We start from the raw sequence: 20,512 nt of genomic DNA, 5'->3' as shown, positions 1-20,512 counted from the left end.
GGGAGGCGCCCGGGAGGCATACTGATCAGATATCCAAACCACCTCAACTGACCCCTTTCGGCCTGAAGGAGCAGCGATTCTACTCCAAGCTTACCCTATTTCTAAGGCTGAGCCCACCCACCCCACGGAGGAAACTCATTTTGGCTGCTTGTATGAGCCACAAATATCCCCATATTAGGAAAATAAAATACTGAAACTAATAAAAATTAAAAAAAAAAAAAAACCTAAACACTTTTTAACAATAAAAACTAAAAACAAAAAGGCAAATCCACTCTGGAAACTAAATGAAAAATAAAACGAAATAAAAATACACTAATTAAGATTACAAAACTGTAGTAACAGTGTGATGATAGCAGACTTGACACAAAGGAGACAAATGTTACTGACGTTGCAGTTTGGGTGTTTGTCCACTAGATGTCAGCACAAGACTGTATATGGCAACAGCTTCTCAGCTAAAAACAAAACAGCACTGACAATTTTCACATATAAATATAAATTTATTTTGATTTTTAATTAGGATTTTATCTTCTATTACTTTTATCTTGCTCTGTACGAGAATGTTCGATGTGTACAATAGATTTTCTATTTTTTTTTTTTTTTGGGCTTATCTCATTTGTACAAACATTAGGAGCATTCATTTGATACCCGAGGTTTTCATCCCTCTGCAGATACATTGCAAAAAGGAGCAGGTGCAAAACAGACAACACTGACATTCTCTCTCACACACACTGTTACGCATTAAAGGTTGAGAATAAGCAAAAATACTTGTTACAGTTCCAGTTTTTCAGTTAGATATAATTTAGTGTGCACACGGTGTAAATATCCTAACTAATGAGACACACAGACGCAGAGCTGACAGACGTGACAAGCATGAATTAGAAATTAGCAAATACATCATACAGTGCTCAACAGCTGAACCAAAGCCACTTAAATCCTTTTTTTTTTGTAAACGTGCAAAAACTTTGGAGATGTCCGTGCTTTACAGGTAACGTGTTTGGTGATCAAACGGGCTCTTTTTATTAAACAGTGTGTGGAGATTCACATCTCATCGTCAAGCACAAACACATCACAGAAGCAGCGCGTATTTATGATAAAGCTCTTATCAAGGAGTAAAAAAAGCTGATTGCTTGCAGCCATAAAACTAGATTGGGGGGGGGGGGTTCAGAAAAAACCCTGTACAAAACAAACCCCCCTCACCCCTGCAGGAAGTCATCTGAGGCTCCACACATGCACACTTCCATGCCAAACAGATACTAAATACAATCAATTCAAACGCATGGCGCCTTGTGATCAGTAATGCAGCATATTAGTGGACACAATCTCCAGAACTAAAGACGCAATGGTGATGTCCATGTTTTTATATTTGTATTAAAGCCTGCAGGATGATGGGCCCAGGATGTTGGCTGATGACTCAGGTGAGCACCACCTCTGCAGCCAGAATACATCTCCAGTTAAGGACACATTTGCTTCACGTAGGAGGAACATAGAGTGGTAGAAAACAGAGTTGAGATGGATATATGAAAGGATTCAAAGTGTAAACTCAAGTGGCACTTAAAAGGTCGCAGAGGGTGTGATAACAGTCGCTCCTCTGGATGGCACATGATGCTTTAAGCGTTGCAGGATACAATGTGGTTAATGTCACCATTGATTCCACCACATATATTATTGCCCATTTCATTAGGAGTTTCACAGATTGTGTCGTTGAGCATGTCGTATGTTGTTTCATTAGGCATGTCCTCTGTGGTGTCGCTGGCTGAGTCGTGGGCCCCGTCATCAGCCGGCTCTTTGCGTGTGGTCGGGCTGGGCGACTTCCCCATCGGCCTGTTCTGAGGTGAAGCAGAGTTGCACATGAGACAGAGCAGGGAGGAGCAGTTCCACAGGTTGTGGGTCATGCTGGAGGAGAAGAGCCTCCGACATGGATGACAGAACTGGTAGAAGACCAGCATAAAGAAGATGGCGATGGCGTAGGCGACCAGCAGCTGCAGCACCAGCAGTGGGGCGCAGATGAAGTTGTAGAAGTCAGTTTTGTGGATGTACCAGAGCAGGAGCAGTGAGGCGTTCTCCACAAAGCGTAACATGTAGTACACGGCCATGCGATACCAGTTCTGGGACTTGTTGATGAGGTCTGGGTCGTTTAGTTTCACCTGCACGGCCGACCAGCAGAACATGTTGATGCCGGCGTAGAGGAAGGTGAGCAGGCAGAGCACGATGGTGGTTCCCACCCTGGTCAGAGTTTTTTCTATGTTCTCGGGGAATGGTGAGTGGCTCTGCCAGAACAGGATCCACGGGTAGAGGAAGAAAACCAGGAAGTTAAGCAGGACAACAGGCAGGACCCAGAGCTGCAGCACAGAGCTGAACAGAACCAAAACCACCACACGGGTGGCAATCTCAAAGCTCCTCCACAGGAAGATGCACAGGTAAGCCATGGGCCGGACGTCCACTTCATAGTCGTCGTATTTGATCTTAATTGCCAGGATGTTGCAGCGCAGCGCTCCGTACACGATGGACAGGAGGGAGATCACCATCAGTGTGCCTGACAGTGAAGAAGAGACAGAAATATGAGGACAACATCAAGTCTATCTTCTCAAGTCCAGGTTGATTTTGGCCGACTTTCAATGCATTCATTTTCTCATTCATCATCTCATTTTGTCAGTTTAACAAGGTTTAAAGTGATAGTTTGGATTTTTTGAAGCGGGGTTGTATGAGGTACTTAATCATAGTTAGTGTATTACCTACAATAAATGGCAGTCAGCACACCCCGAGTTAAAAGAAGCTGCAGCAGTACCACCAAGGAAGCTATGTAATGTACTGCTATGGAAAGGGGGCAGCAGCAAAACAAATTTCAGCCACCTAGAAAAATCAATATCACTTTAAGTGCACGCTATATTTAAAGTATTATCACACTTTATCTTGCTGTCAGACAGCTTCAGTTCAGTGTCTATGCTCTCATCAAAGCCACCAGACTCCACTGGCAAAAACAGTAATTTTAGCTCAGTGAACACAGGAGCCTGATGTTGTTGTGTGACTTTGGTGAATCAGAACTAACCCTTTTAAACGCCAAAAGTCACACAATAACACAAACAAATTAACCAATCAAGGCAGCTGTAGACAAGAAACTCCTGTGTTTAGCAATGTTAAATTACTGTTTTCTCAATGGAGTCTGGTTTTGAAGAGAGTAGTGTAACGGTTTCTGTTCCACGCCAGAAATAGCTGTCTGACAGTAAGATAAAGCCGCGACAATGTCCTAAACATAGTGTACACTAAAACTGATGTTGAGTTTTTTTTAAGTGGGTAAAATTTGTGTTATTGCTGCCCCCGTCCACAGCAGTACATTAGCTTCCGTGTCAGTACTCCTGCCTGCTTCTCCAAACCAGGGGCCTTCTGACTGCCGGTCAGCTGACTCTTGGCATCATCCTAAATTAACCCAACCAGATTTTGCCACGACCTCCCTAAGCCAATCATATCGCCAATCATCACTGCCACCTTTACCAAAAGGTTGGCTGGCCACATTTGGCTGGAACAGCATTAGTATCTGTTCGTTTATAAAGCTTTGATGCTTCCACCCTATATTTCATCCCTTTCAACTCCGACCTCACATAATCTTGGCACTTGTTCACAGAACACATTGTTGCCTCACGTTCCCTTCATCAGAACTGAACTAGGAGGAATGTCATTCTCTTACTATGGATAAATACCTCATTCAATCCCACTTCAAAACATCTATCTATCTTTATAAAGTAGCTAGTAACCAGAAATACTTTAAACACCAAACACAGCAGAAAAACATAAGAAACAACTATCTTCATAGTTGATAAATGAACACCCGTAACTCACTTAAAATATCAATAAAAAACATCTTTATAGTCCAAAGCCATACATGAGATACTGTGTGAAAGCCCCACATTAGGCTGCAGTATCAGCTGGTTTCCTCAGCTCGTCTCTACATGATGTATAAATACAGTGACTATAAATAAAACATGCTCAGTTTATTCACTGGTGAACAGACAGACTCCAGAGGGTTATATCAACGTTCAGGTGCTCGGATGAGCATTCAGACAGGTTTAACTTGCTGTAATTTTTCCTGCTGATTCATATTAGCTGTGAAAAGACTTCTCCTAACATGCTTCTAGTGTGCGTGATGGGGGACAAAATCTAATATAAACGAATTCCAGAGATTATCTGACGCTAATATGAGGCTTCAGTCTGAGTTAATCAAATCAGTCCATCTGTCTGGTTTGAAATTACCTTCTTGTGTTTCCTTGTGTTGAGCTGCAGTGGAGGGATCGTGACAAGACGATGAAAGACTGAAACTGTGGATGAAACTTGATTCGACTGACTCAGACTGATTTATATTCGCTGCAGATAAACTTTGGCCTTTTTGTCCAGAACGAGAGTGTGGATTTTGTCCTCCATCATGCATACTGGAAACACATCATGAAGGGATCTTTTAAAGGGACAGTTCACCTCAAAGTCAAAAACACATATTTTCCTCTTACCCGTAGAGTTATTGATCACTCTACACTGTTTGGTGTGAGGTGTAGAGTGTTGGAGATGAGATCTAGAGATGTCTGCCTCCTCTCCAATATAATGGAACTAATCATTGACAACTCCAAAGTCCGTCCATCCCCTCAGGTTAAGAGTCTAGGTGTCACCCTGGACAGTACGCTGTCCTTTGAGGCCCACATCCATTATGTTACTCTGTCTACATATGTTCATCTATGAAATATTGATCGTCCTCGCCCGTCACATTCACCTCAGAGTGCTGCTATTCTCGTTCATTCTTCAGTTACATCCCGTATTGATTATTACAACTCTGTCCTTTATGGTCTCCCTCTCAAGTGTCTTCATAAACTTCAGTTGGTCCAGAATTTAACCGCCCATATCGTTACCAGAACCCCCTCCACTGATCATATCACTCCTGTTCTTCAACAACTTCACTGACTTCCTGTTAAATATTGCATCGACTTCAAGATTCTGCTTCACGCTCCTCTCACTCTCTTTAATCAAGCCCCTTCCCACCTGTCTGAACTCCTTCATATCTACACACCCTCCTGTACTCTTAGATCCTCTTCTGTAATCCAACTCACATCATCATCTGCCCACCTGACTACCATAAGAGCCTTCAGCCATTCTGCCTCCAGCCCTGGAGCTTGTTCCCCCACAACATTTGCAGTATTGACTCCCTCTCCACTTTCAAATCTCGTCTGAAAACACACCTTTTCAAGCTGGCATATTTGGTGACAGGCATATTGAGACTTGCACTGAATTTATACCTCATATTTATGACTACAGTTTTTGTCTGGTCATTTTATTAACTTTTATTGTACATTGCAGAATTGTCTGAATTTATGATCCATGGACACATTACTGCTTGTGTCTTTTTTCCACTGTGTCTTGTAATGTGTCCTTGAGTGCTTTGAAAGGCGCCTATAAATAAAATGCATTAGACAGGACTCAGTTTGTGGTGCTCAAAAAAACAAAAAAATACATGTGAAAAACTCATCAGGAATCACTCCCTCCAGGATTTCGCAGGCTGTTTTTTGGGATGTTGCTGCCTGAAATGCCTGATTTCACAGCAGCTTCTCTAAAAAACTGAAAAAAGATGTTGCAATATTTATAGTTTTTTTATGCGATGAAATTGCGGGGTGAAGTGCAAATTGCAAAAATAGCTGTAGTACTGTTTTGGATTCGGAGCGTATCATTATGAGCATTAAGTGTTTCCCACAGAATTAGAATCTATGTGTCATAGTAGGGGGATTGCCACAGATCAGCTGTTAAAGCTGTTTAACACATTGCTTAAGGACTGTCCCCATCAGAAGCTCTCCTCCTGCTTTCTCGCACAATATGATCTCATCACTACTTGTCATATTTGTAATGAATATTTGTGAATCATGACCTGGTTACTCGAGATAACCCAAAGACCATGTTGTGTGCAGTTTCATGTAGGAACTATTTCTTTCTACTGAACTACAACCAACTGTATCACCATGCAGAAGGAAGCGTGCATCAACTGCTAGCACCACTGAGCTTGCTAACGTTACAACCCAGCCAAGGAGGACGCCATTAAGTTTACATTTCATGCTATCACGAGCACAAGCCACTCGTCTATGACGAGCAGGCTTCCTTCTGTGCAGTGATGCGTTTGGTGGGTGTAGTTCGGTAGAAAGAAAATAGTTCCTACATGAAACTGCTCACAAGAAGGTCTGTGGATTATCTTGAGTAACCGGGTCATGATTTCTGAAAAGAGACATTGCTCTTGAGGTTTTCAAACATATTTTTTAGCACTTTGCACACCACAAGCTGAGTGCCGTCTAGTTCCATTATATTCAAGAGGAGGCAGACATCTCTACAGCTGATATCTCCAACACTCAGCAACTCACACCAAAACAATCTATACTGATAAATAGCACTACAGGTAAGAGGACAAATATGTATTTTTAATTAGGAGGTGAACTGTCTCTTTAATTGCCATTATGAACAGGAGGGAATGATAAAAGCAAGCAAAATCAGTTTCAGTATATTTATGGGTGTTTGTGAATCTCTCATTTAAAGGCCCTAAGCCTCCATTCACCAAATTCAGGCTGTTAAATCGTCGAGCGTGAAATAGAAGTGTCAGACCGCCAGGAGCAGAGGATGTAAGATTTATGTATTTATAACGTCTTTTATTTTGTCCTAACTCCAAGACCAGATGTCCTCGTTTGACTTGGTATGAACCTTTACTAAATCTGTCTCAGGAACAGAAATGCTGGCTCCCACAAAGAGTTGGACAGCCAGATCTCCAGATCACCATTTTCCATCCTCGATATCAGAGAGGCGGTTGCATAACACCACTTTGACTCATGAAAACACCATCCTCTTATTTCCAATACGGCACTTAGCTTGATCAGCCCACGTTACGGTGGAGCTGTGGACTGGTGACAGGGGATTGAAGGTACACGTGACCATAAAATCAGAGTACATGTACCCCCTCCTCCTCCTCCTCCTTCTGCTCCTCCTCATCCTCACCTCTTCCGATGGACACCCCTTGCTGCAGGACGCAGATATAAAGCTGCAGGGTGAGCTGGGGGGCAGATCCCAGGAAGGCCTGAATGACAGAGGTGCGGGCGAAGGCTGCTCGGTGAGTAAACAGTTTCCCCTCCGCCTGCCCCACCTGCCGCTCCACCTCCTCAGACTGACCCCCGCGAGGCATCTGCTTCTTCCTGGTGATGCTGACATACGGCTCCTCCACTCGGCCCACACTGCCATAGATACAGAACGCCTCCAGACACCTGCAGGAACACGAAACAGCAGGGGAACGTTAGAGCTGAAGAGAACTTTTCTATTATTAATTAATTATTTATTTTCCAGAGTATTCGTTTTTCAGTTCATCTGTTAGCTGATACCTCCAACTCTCGGCAACTCACACCAAAACAGGCTAGATCAGGGGTCTTCAACGTTTTGCAGGCCAAGGACCCCTTAGTTTGATGAGAGATGGAGCAGGGACCCCCTACTACACATACTGAGCTGCACTTGAGATAATTTCCAGATAAGTTTTGAGTCGTTTTAATGTGCGCTTGCCTGTAGCTGGTAAGCCTGCAGCAGTTGTAGCATTGCTAGTTGCATTAGCCTCTCTACACTTTCACCAGTTGTTTCTGAGGCGTCTCTTGCTTGTACAGTTACAAAATGATCTACTGTGGCTCACAAGAATGTCCATACACTTGGATTAATACCACAGCTAACTGACCAATATATTTCAGTAGTATGTAACGGTTAGCTAACTAGTTCACCTTGCTGTTACGGATAAGTGTCGTACAGTGATTTAGTGTTAGCTAGCTCATAATTGCACTTGGATTCATGGGTAGCAGTTAGCCTTTAATTAATGTTGTGTATTGTAAAAAAAATGTGAATAGGTATTTTTATCTTTGTTATAACATGACAGATTTGTGTTAAATTCAGCCAGGACCCTTTTTTCCATTTGCAGTATTACATTTGGCTGTATGGCTCTGTTCTGGGGCCTCTGCCTTTCCTAGTCCTATGCAGAAAGCCTCTTCCATGTGCCTACGTGTAAAGCCTGAGGTGGAGAGAGCAAACCTCTCAGCCCATACATGCACCTACGTAGAGCAGCAGCAAACAGAACAGAGCCAACATCAATGACAAACATTGATAAGTCAGACACAACAAGAAAAGGAGGAGCTGGGGTGGAAGAATGCCAAGGGGTCACGAACCCCCTGTTGAAGACAAATATGTATTTTTGATTTTGGGGTGAACTGTCCCTTTAACAGTATGATTTGAACGAAATGGATGATATACTATATAACAGACATAACCCACTGTGTGGGTGGTTAAACAACTCTGCTCTGTACCACCGTGTGACTCAAACCAACCCTTGTTCTTTTGTTTTGTGACCTTTAAACACCAATAAAAAGAAAGTTAAAATTAAACTTCTACATCACCTATTTAGGAAGTAAACTGCATTTTTCTCAGTGTTTCAACACAGTGTGATGCATGTTATGTTGCTGAACGTACTCTGATAAGCAGATACATTTTTTAAGTTTATCACCAACTGATCCCACTCTGATAATTTTCAGCATGTCTCAGACACCGACCACACTGAGCGTGTCTCAAGGACAGATGAGTGATTACAGCCCGATAACTGCAATGAAAACTCTTTGACTTTAGCTCTCAAAAACATCTGAAATACCTACAGCGCAGCTTCAGTCAAATGATTCAGTCAGTCAGGTTTGCTCTGAAAGATAAATATATGCTTATGAAAATTTAGTTCCCTTTAAGGGCTTCTCCTAAAGACGTCCATACAAACTGTACAAATGACAGTCCTGTAGGGAACAGACTGTGGTGGTTTACTGAGCTCAATCAGTTCATTGTTCTTTGTTTTATGTATTTTTACTGTATTTATTGCATTTTTCAGGGAATCTGTACAAAAGGAACACAGCACATGGGTAAACTAATAAAAAGAACAAGTAGGTGAGGGAAAGTAAGGCGTAAATAACTAAAAACCAATCAATGGTAAGATCAATAATAATTGTAAAATAGATAAATAAGAGAAAATAAATTAAATAAATAACTAGATAAGTGCACATAAACTAAATCAAGAGGGTGAGGGTGGGGTCAACTTCAGGATACAGTCTGGCAGGTCTGCTTCTGCAGAGATGTGAACAGTGGAACACTTTGAATCGGAGTATACCATGCCTCACACAAACTGATGACTTATGTATTCTCTTGCCAGGTTTTATCAGGTAACCTTGTTCCCAATTCTTCTTCCCAAGCACCCTTCAGATGGTTAAGAGAGGGGCTAGAGATATTTTGAATTATATTATACACTCTTGAAATAGTGCCCCCCCCGGTAGGTCTTATCTTTGTTTTAATTGTTTTGGTGTTTGTTTTCCATTCTTGCATATGAATCGTGTGTTGTTGAGTTCTTTTGTATTCTCTCTACTGTCTTTACAGAAAATTGAAGCTATATATGGCTGTAACTTATGGCTGTTTTCATTTTAATTGAAAAATGTTTTAGTCTGTAAAATGTCAGAAAATAGTAAAAAAAATACCATCACAATTTAATGGAGTCCATAATAAGTAAATTAAGTTTACAATGACATTAAAAAACAGCAAATACTGTTATTTGAGAGGCTGTAACCAGAGGGGAAAAGCATTTTTGCTTGATAAACAAATTAAACTGTATCAAATGAGAAGCAAAACTGTTGCAGACTAATTTAATGTCAATCTACCAATTGTTTCAGCTTCCAGCCCCTTTCAGCTGTACACATTTTAAACACTAACTACCAGGGCTTGAGTAAAAGGTTAAAGCCTGATTGATTGTTTCGGCACTAACTCAGTTAGGCCAGAGGGGACATTTAACATTTAATATTCATCATCAATACCTATTGTACACCAGCATTTAGCGCTCTGTTATATTGAGTGTTTAAAGAGATGTCAGTCACAGTCAGATGAGCGTGGGTCGAGGTGAGGTCGAGGCAGCGCTGTGCCAATAAAACAGCAAGGCAGGAGGATTTAAGCCACAGGGGTGCTGAGGGACAGACTGTTTATCAGCTGGAGTGGCACGCACAGTGAACACATCACTGACTTGATTAAAAGATATAAATAAATAAAAGTGTAAAAGATTGAGTCTGTCAGCAGCTTTTCGGATGTTAACCTATTTGTGGCTGCAGCTGAAATTTTGATTTTCCTCTGGTGGAAATGTTTGGTGCAAACTTGAAGAAATTTTCAAAAGCATTTAGCTAAAGATTGATTTTTCCCTACTATATTTTGTCTCTTTGCACACAGGGCTGCTGCTTTTTCACACATATTTCATTATATTTTAGGAAGAAACTGTAGTCCCATGTACCCAAAGACTAAATATACAATCATAAGAAAACGACTGTATCTCAGAAACTACAAGGAGCACAATCAAGTATTTGGTAACAAGTTAAATATCAGAAACATGCACACATGTGCGATGTTAACAAAAAAATGTGAAAAAAAATGTCATAAAATGGTAGCATTTTTCAAAAATTGTAACTGTGACTGTTGACAAAATGGTGATTTTTCATGTGATTTCAAGTTGTACTGTTAAACACTTTTTTACCAGACCTCAGGACTTTAGACCATCAGATCAAATGGTGTGCCATTTTTCCTTATCAAACTAAATATGGTCTTTGAGCACAATTAAACAAAATACCAAAATCTCATTAAAGGATGAAGAGCTTAAGATCAGTCACACACTCCGTCTCTGCTGACTTCAGCTTGTTGTTAAATTCATGTGTTTGTGCATCTTTAAATGGCGAAGTAAGCAGAAGTTACAGACAACAAACCAATAATCGTAACTTACGGCCGCTATCATCAATATTGATTCTCGTGTGAAGGTGACCCTTGTAGTGGATTATCACCTGATTCTGCAGTTCCACTCATCTTCACTATAGGCCCGTTTCCACTGAAGAAGTTCCTGGTACTATTTGGGGGGCAGGAACCACTACAGGAACGTCCTCTCGCTTGGCCCTCTCAACCACCGTGTCTCCACTGAGAGCGGAGTAGGAGGAAGGTTCCTGTAAAGTTACCGGGCTCTGTATGTGACGTAACGGTTGTGCGACCATTTTGACGTAGGGATGCCGTTAGCCCTTAGTGGTGTTTGTAATAACTCCGGTCACGGTCCGTGAAAAAAAATATTTTTTTTCCAGCGGATGTCTTAGTTACAACATGATTGAGCTAACTGGAGTAATTTCATGTCATATCCGACAACGGGAGGCTTTTAACAGATGACGTCCTGATGGGGAACAGCCCATTGGTTCGACATCCCATTGTTCCGAAGTCCGTTCCGAAATCATCATGATGCCCTATGGTTAGGGTCTGGTTAGGTTTAGGCACAAAAATCACTTGGTTAGGGTCAGGAAAAGATCATGGTGTGGGTTAAAATGAAAAAGAAAGTGACAAAAACATAAGCTGTGAGCCTGCTTCGCCTCAAGCCTTTCCCAGCTGACCCAGAACCGGTCGCGGCGCACCATCAAGGTAGAAAGGGGGAGCTATTCAGCACCACAGACCGTCGGATTAATGGGATGTCAGACCAATGGGCTGTCGGACCAATGACATGGACCCTCCTGATGTTAGCTTTGCTGCTGGTGTTAGCTGTCCCGGTCAGCTGATGCTTTCTAGACATCGTGATTTCCCAAAACTGAATAATTACCACACACAGAAACACAAAACTGCTTTGCTAGCTCAGTCATGTTGTAAGTAAGATATCCGCTGGAAAAAATATTTTTTTCACGGACCGTTTATTGAGTTATTACAGACACCGCTAACAGCTAACGGTTAGCCTAGCTAAACTACGATAACCATGTTGGTATTTACAAAACATCACATCCCGCCTTGAGTATATCCAATCAGCACCAAATAATCCCAAAGCCCCAGCCAGGAGTTTTTCGGGGCCGTTCTGAGTACCTACTCCGAGGCAGGGACTTGTTGAGCCCCTGTAAAAGTTCCGGAACTCTGTCCTTCGGGGGTGGTTCCTGCGGTGGAGACACACACCAATGGCCCCAGCCCCGTAAAATTACCCCGAAGTTCCTGCGGTGGAAACGGGCCTAGAGCTTTACAGCAGGGGTGTCAAACTCTTTTTAGTTCATGGGCCACATACAGCCCAATTTGACTGGTCCAAAACCATCGCATTGCATGTAAAGAAGTACATTCTGAAAACATTCATCCATTTACAAAACAAATGATGAACAGCCTATGATATTCCAAGAAAAACTGTGTGCAAATTCAACAGTGTGTCTCACTCTCATAACATGTGACTTTTTTTTTCATAATTTTCCACTTAAGTGGTAGCTATTAAGGAAGCTACTGCTTTGAATCAATGCTGTAGCTACAGCATAGACTCTGGGTCGAAATGGCGCCTGCTAGGCTAATTTATACAATGTAAAATGCCATAGGCTTGTGCTAATAACATTAGCATGTTGTACTTGTGGGGAAAATGTGTCCGGGCAGTTTTGTCCACCCATACTGTTTGACATTGTTTCACAATGTTCAGTATCTTTAAGTATGACCACATTAAGTATTTTTTGTTATTTCAGAGAGCTGTATTCTGGTCAGGGTGGAAAAGCCTCTGAGGCTGCATTTTACATGAAGTATCTGCTCACTGTTTAAATTGCTCTTGACACCTCTGAGCTTTCACATGTGCATCATTTGGTGTGCAAAATCATCTAGAGGGCCGGATTGGACCCTCTGACACCCCTGCCTTTACAGTGTCTTTCAGCCTCTGTTTGGTTTCTGGCCCAAAACTTTACTGTTTCAGTCCACTCTCACCGCTCTCTCAGTGTTGTTTTCAGCTGCAGCAGACAGATCTATAAACCTTGTGTACATGACCTGCTCAACACCAAAGAGCAGACACACACAGTTAGCAACCAGCTGGTGAGCATGAAATTTCTCTCAGGAGTTAGTAGAGGCCAAAAACAGAGCTAAATTCATCAGGCGAACAGAGACATGCCTCTAAACAAATGCTTAACTGCTTGATGTGTAAATAGTCTAGCCTCACACTTCACTATTTACTCAGAGTGTTATTCACTGTACACTTGTTTTGCTTAATATTTATTTGTTGTTATATTATTTTTTTTAATTTTACTTTTATTCCTTATTTCATTGACTTTTTAAATCTGCTGTTATTTTCTCTATGTTTGTCTGTAAGGTGACCTTAAGTTTCTTGAAAGGCGCCTAAAAATAAAATGTATTATTATCTATTATTAACTCAAAAGGTGATGATATGCCACTGTTGTTGCTTATGCAAAAATAAAATCCAAATCCATCGAAAAATCCAAACTATCCCTTTAACTGCTGGAGACAAGATGTCTCCAATGTCACTGAAAAGTCGATTATTAATGTCTGTGACCTGAAGGTTTAAGTTTTCACTCGAGCTGCATTCTGAACCATGATTGGCTTTCAGTTGTGATGTCACAAAATCAGCACATGGACATCGTTTTTAGCTCAGATTTAAGGTGAGCTCTGAGAAACTTCCACTTCCAGCAAATGTCAAACTCTGCACACACATCATTTTTATTACCTTCAATGAGGAGGAAAAACAAGCAAATGACATTGAGAGGAGGGTGACTTTAAGCGTTTAAAAACTGCGGGAAAAGCTGTGGACCTTGAGTGAGGATTACTTTGTCAAAGGCCAACAAGTTATTTACACACTTAACAGACAGCTCTCCACCTCTTGAGAGAAGCAATGATCACACACTTCCAACATACACTGAGGAGGAATTAGAATAAAGCTCCTAATTACATAAGAGGCTGGAATTAAGAAAATAAAACAAGCAGACGAGTGTTTTGAACCATAAGTGTCACTGCTGCTATAACACAATATGATAAGGACTATGTTTATAATAAGTGGCGTTTCAGAGAACAGGAAGCGGTGCCGTGATGTCGGTGGCAGAGACAGATATTTCCCTCTCTGGTTGTGTTCTCAGAGATAAGGAGCCGGCAGCGACCTGTGCTATTCTTAGATCTGCTCTTCACTGAGGAAAGATGTAGAAGTCTGAACAGTAATCATCCAAACACACTCGAGGGGAAACAGCCGGGCAGGGTCACTTCCACAGAGGCCACTGCAGGGGAGTCAACAGGCGGAGAGACGTTGGCTTAACTGGTCCACCATAGAAAAAAACACTAAAGTATAGACGTCACTGGGTCACCATAAATATAACTGTCTCCATCAGTTGCTAAGCTTATATTCAGTAGCTGAAGGCTTACTGAACACTGACAAGCCGATGTACAACTAACCGTTTTCTTGATTAATCCATTTTTTAATCTATAAAATATCTCCAAACGTCTCTCTCTACGCCCAGGTCCCTCAGGTCAGCTGACCTGGGGTTTCTGGCTGTCCCACGCTCCAGACTTAAGCTCAGGGGTGATCGTGCCTTTGCTGTGTCTGCCCCCAAAGTGTGGAACGGCATCCACCTCCCAGTGATCAGTAGCATATGAGAATAAATAGCATATACAAACTTGTCCTCCCTCTTATTGTGTACCACTGTAAAAACATTTACTCATCTTTATTTCACAACTTGTTTGTGTTGTTTTCTTTCATCACTCCCCCACCCTTTTTGGTTACTATTTACGTTCTGTTTGCACTGCGACTATTTCCTCATGCCTCCCTCTTTTTATTAGACACAAGTTTACTTCATTTAATGTGTATCATTTTAAAGGGGTTGCTCTGTATAGTTTATGTATGTTTTGTTCTGTGTTTTATAACGTATTGAAACATTACAATAAAACTATAAATCTTTAAAAATAGACTGATAAGTAGCACTACAGGTAAGAAGAAAAATATGTATTTTTGATTATGGGGTGAACTTCCTCTTTAAAAAGCAACTAGAAATCAAGATTTAACAGATGTATTAGTAGCACCAGTATCCCACAAGTCTCTGCTCAGTAGATTAGAAGGGCAAACTGGAAATGGGATTTCTTTTTGAGACCTTTTTGGACCTGCTGTTTAAAAAAAGTGCCTGTTGATTTTTATAATCAATTTAATTTAATTTAATTTAATTTAATTTAATTTAATTTAATTTTATTTTATTTTATTAATTTAATTTTATCAATTTAATTTAATTTAAATGTATTAATTTCATTTCATTTTATTTTATTCTTATGAAGGACAAAATGTGTCCACACACTGAACTAAGATATTTTTGGAAAAATTCTGTGGGATCACTGTGACAGTTTAATGGGATATTTTTAGGATATGATAATGTATTTTGTCTTGCCTTATTTTCTGCTGAACAGATGAATCAGTCATCAAATATAAAGTCTTATCAGGAAATGTACCTGTAATGACATCAGCATGATGTAACCACTTTATATATACACCTCGCTCTTTGTCACGTTGTCCACTGATGCTGTCATCAGTCAAATAAAGTTCTTGGGAGCTAAAATGTACTTTTTATTTTCTACTCTGTGTTTAATAATGTTTACTCATAAAGTTACAGGCCACAATGCAGATGTGGGAGTAAGTCACACATGTGCAAGTCACAAGCAGTTCTCAAGTCTTTACCTTCAAGTCTCAAGCAAGTCCCAAGTAACTGTGGTGAGAATCAAACAAATCACAAGTCGGGTCTTATGAATTTCTGATTATCTACAGTTTCCACATTTAAATCAGTTTAACAGACAGTGGTCATAAAAGTTGAGTGTTATTTTCAACAGTAACAAAAACTGTTGCAGCCTGCTTACACCTTATAAATCGTACTTATATTAGACATTTTGTGGCACTCAATAAAAAGCCTCCTAGATGAACAGCAGACGAGAGAGGGGCTCTGAAATGATAGTACAGCCGTATAGCTCTAAAGTACAACACAAACAAAATGGATGCCGTGGAGGTTGTGTCACTGAGTTTTGAGCAGACCAGAAATTTTATTATATTTGCATTAACTGCCTGAATGATAACTGCCTTATGCGTTGGCTTCTGCTGGTCTGCAGTGTTTGAGTAGGTTGCCAGGTTTGGGTGAACTGTACTAGCAATCACCCGATCGTGTTTCACAAACAAATCAACCACTCAATATGTAGACATGTCAAGGCATGAACACCAGGTCAAAGTCAAGTTGAGTCTTTTATCATTGTCATGCAAGTCTCAGGTCATGTGACTTGATGTACTGGCCTTTTCATTAAAGATTATTTTTCAGGGTTTTTAGCCTTTATTTGCTAAGACAGTGTTAGTGTGAAAGGGAGAGACAGAGGGGATGAACTGTAGCAAAGGGCCACAGGTCGAAATTGAGCCTGCGGCTGCTGCGGAAAGGACATGGCTTTTGTACATGGAGTGCCTGCTCTATCATGTGAGCTACTTGGCACCCTACCAACCTTTTCTTTAAAAAACAATAAAACAAAAATTGTTGCATATTGAATTTCTGTCAAACAGATCTCCATTAGAGCTGCAACTAACAATTATTTTACTTTATTAGTCCAAGATGATGTCTTCAAATCTCTCTTTTCCTTTTGTCTAATGCTGATGGATGGATTACTGAACAAGCCGACCAGGCACAGGCCCAGGGGCCAACAGTTTCAGGGCCCCCCCTGAACTTCACCTGCAAAACGTCAGTCAAATGAACACATACTGACCAGGAAGAGACTCAAAATGACCACAAAGAGACACAAAGGAACTACAACACCGGCTAAACTAACACAAAGAGACACTACAGCCCTGTTTCCATCGAGTAGTACGGCACAGTTTAGTTCGGTACACTTTTTTTTTCTGTTTCCACTGTGAAAAGTTGTTGGGGTACCTGGCACACAGATCTGGTACTAAAAGGTGGAGCTGTGAACACTGCAGTCTGTTGATTGGTCAATAGAGGACGGTCACTCTGCTCAGGGCTGAGTTGTGGCTGGTTTTGAGGCTCATGTAACCACTGTTCATACTGTGGAGAGTTTTATAGTAGACTGTAACTATAAAATGAAAGGATGTTTTGCTGCCTCTCACAGCAGCTGGAGTCTGAGAAAGAATAACTTAATTCACTGGGACGACTGTCTGCGACTTTTAAGGTGGAACATTAACTTGTAATGTTACTCAATGCATGAGCTGACGACGTGAATCCATCAGCACACCTTAAATATCACTGTGACAACTTTGACCATTACTTTAGTTTTTATATGACATACACTTTTAGTAACGAGTGGATCTTTGAGCGTTTAAAAATATATATCAATTTCGACTGGATTATGTGAACTGCATATATTCAAATCCTCACTCCAAGAACAACAACCCCACCCACATTTAAAAGTACAGTTTGCAGTGGAAACACTAGGGTCTAGGTACCATGTCTGAAGGGTTACTTTTAGTTTCAAAGGTACCATACTGAAAGTGTTTGGTGGAAATGGGGCTTGAAATACCACAAAGCCTGTGTGTCTCGCTCCTATGTAGAAGAGGTGGTGGGGCCTTTTGTATATCTCATGCCTACAGCTTAAAAACTCAAAGAGATTCACTTTACTGTAACATCATTTCAGCTCCAGCTTCTCTATGACAGGAGATAAATGGGTTTTGATACCACAGTCATTCCTCCTGCTGTGTGTCTGTTTGATAACATGATCATGCTGCATGTCTGACAGCAGGGAGGTTTTCTACATGCAGGATTAGGCTCCTATAGCTGAGGCAGATGGTCCCTGCAGGTCAGGCCGGGCTGAGGCTTACACAGAGAAACACCAGGCCTATTATACTTTAAAGTCTCCTCCGTCAGTGTGTAACAGCTACGTGATGTCAGGTTTCCCCTTCAGAAGGTGCAGTCATGCATTAATAAATCAGACACAGCTGAATTTGATCGACCTGTGAGGAGGAGGGGGGTCTTATAAAGTACACAGACAGCGATGGCGTCCAGCTGTGTGCCTATATGGAACATATCGATGAGCATATTGATTGGGTTTTAATTTCCGAACTCATAGCACACATAGATTCATTGCAGCGGCATGTATGCAGTCAGCCGGAGACAAAAGGCCGGAGGAAATGAAAACAACAGCATGTGCGCAATGCATTCACCAAACCATAAGCAGCTTATGTGAAAACAGGCCGGACATATTTTTAACAAAAAAAAAAAAATCACGCGTGGACACAACACCTGTGGGTAATAATAGCTTGCGTGACACGGTGATTAGGAGGACAATGGCATCCAGGGCTGCTTTAGGATTCAATGAGAGATAAACAAGCCAGCACTGACCTGACGATGGGTCCGAGCTGCAGGATGTGCAGCAGCAGGATGAGCGGTCTGTCTCTGCTCAGGTCCCGGTGGATGAAGGTGAGGGTCAGCTGCACGAGCACGGACGGTACGAGCGTGAAGAGGAGCGTGAGCCCTTGCCAGATTTGGTCTCCAGCTGAGCGGTACGTGGAGCTGAGGTAGAGCGCTGCCGTGGTCTCGGCCGTGAACAGAGACACCGACACAAATATGGAACTGGGGAGTCGCATCCTCACTCACTCCGCCATTTGGGGAATGCGGCTTCGCTCGGGGTCCGCGCATCCATACCACCGGTTAACACCGGGCAGTCGGTCGGTCGGTCAACCGCCGGAGGGGACGGCGTCGTCTCTGGCTCCCGCCGCCGCCGCCGCAGCTCATCTGCGATTTTGAGGCAGGCAGGATGTTTTCACAGCCCGGTGTTGTCCCGGGGAGAGACTGCGGGGGGCGCACGAGGCGTTGCGCTGTCGAGAGAGCACGGTGCGCTCGCGAGAGGCGGCTGTCAGAGAGGAAAAGAGACGACCTGCAGTCATGGAGTTCTTTCTGTTCAGACACTGGAGCATTATTTCACTCATCAAACAAACCATATAATGAAGTTAGTCATTAGTCAAATGTTTTATTGAGGTATTAGGGAATAAATGAGAGCAGCCGCTGTAACTTCAATTCTTGTATTTTAGCTTGTTTTTTATTTTCTGTTCTTCAGCTCTTTCATGGCGTTTTGTATTTCTGTCATTTTATAATGTTTATTTTGCACTTCGTCTCGATGCAGAGCACTGTGAATTGCTTTGCTATTGGAATGTCCAGTATAGATAAACTTGCTTTACATCCATAAGACAGATAACAACACATGACTGGGGGAAATACAATAGAAGGCAAAAAGAAATAAGGGGGAGGGAGAGCACGTAACACTGAAAATAAGGACCCGAAATTTCAGGGTTTTGCTGATTTACTGATTCTGTGTGCTGAATGCTTTGGCGAATTTTATCTTAAGTAATTTTATTATTATTATTATTATTATTTAAATTATTTTAATAATTTATAGTTATTTTTTATTTAATTATTCACAATTGAATCCCCAAATAATTTGTCTCAGGGATTATTTAAAGATATTCAATTAAGATAATATGCCCTTTGACCTTTTTTCTACGTTTATAATTTCTCTTATATTATTTCACAAGGTTAGGTTTTTTGTTTTATTTTTTGTTTTTAAATATATCTGCTTTGTTATATTCTTGGACTGCTTTGTTATTTGCTCTGTATGTTGCATGATCTTGTGCAACTTTTAAGGGACAGTTCAGTTTAAAATCAAAAAAACATATTTTTCCTCTCACCTGTAGTGCTATTTATCAATCTAGATTGTTTTGGTGTGAGTTGCTGAGTGTTGGAGATATCAGCCATAGAGATGTCTGCCTTCTCTTAAATATAATAGAACTAGACTGCCAGTGCCAAAAAATACATTTGAAAAACTCAACAGCAATGTCTCTTTCCAGAAATCATGAGCAGGCTCCTCAAGATAATCCACAGGCCTTGTTGTGAGCAGTTTTATGTAGGAACTATTTTATTCTTCTGAACTACACCCACCAGCTGTCACTGAACAGAACGCAGTGTGCATTACTCATGGACAAGAGGCTCTTGACAGTGCAAAAGGTATACCTTAATGAAAGCCTCCCTAGATGAGCTGTAACACTGGCTAACTGGTGCTAAGTGAATTAGCAGTAGATGGACACTTCCTTGTGCACAGTGATATGGTTGACAAGTGTAGTTCAGTAGAAAGAACATAATTCCTACATGAAACTGCTCACAACAAGGTCTGTGGATTATCTTGAGTAACTGGGTCATGATTTCTGGAAGGAAGGCAGACATCTCTAACACTCAGCAACTCACACCAAAACAATCTCGACTGATAAAAAGGACGACAGGTAAGAGGAAAAATATGTATTTCTGATTTTGGGGTGAACTGTCCCTTTAATGTTTTGGCATGCTGTAGATTTCATGTTTCTGTTAGCCTTGTTCTACAAGGCTGTAATCTGTTCAATAAAGGGAACCTTTCCTTTCATTATTTACTTAGTTTCTCTCCTTTCCATGAATTCTGATGGATACACTGTACATCTGTTCTTTCTCCACCCAGGGCAGCATGTGTTTTGTGTTACTGATTGCACAATTGAGATGTTTTCCTCTTTCTCTGCTGCGTCAACTTGGAAAGGAAATACTGCAGCAGGAATGCAGTAAAACATTTTAACTACAACAAAGAAGAGTGATGTAAGTGCTTTGTTGGAGATGCACTGATTTATGTTTTAATTTTTTTTCATGTAAATGACATTGTCATTATGTGGAGC

At 41.3% G+C, this 20,512-nt stretch overlaps 1 protein-coding gene across 1 annotated transcript; it reads right to left on the bottom strand.

The window, feature by feature from the left end:
- Positions 1-476: 476 nt before the first annotated feature.
- Positions 477-18,639, bottom strand: xk (X-linked Kx blood group (McLeod syndrome)). The gene is made up of 3 exons (XM_049594812.1): positions 18,165-18,639; positions 7,006-7,268; positions 477-2,533 (listed from the first exon to the last, which is right to left on the bottom strand). The coding sequence occupies exons 1-3, from the start codon at positions 18,407-18,409 to the stop codon at positions 1,608-1,610; spliced, it is 1,434 nt and encodes a 477-aa protein (XP_049450769.1). The 5' UTR covers positions 18,410-18,639; the 3' UTR covers positions 477-1,607.
- Between the last annotated feature and the right edge of the window lie 1,873 nt (positions 18,640-20,512).

This window comes from Epinephelus fuscoguttatus, linkage group LG13 (assembly GCF_011397635.1).
Source record: "Epinephelus fuscoguttatus linkage group LG13, E.fuscoguttatus.final_Chr_v1".
In the NCBI taxonomy this organism is placed as follows: Eukaryota; Metazoa; Chordata; class Actinopteri; order Perciformes; family Serranidae; genus Epinephelus; species Epinephelus fuscoguttatus.
Note: the sequence above shows the minus strand (reverse complement) of the source record. Positions and strands in the feature narration are given on the sequence as shown.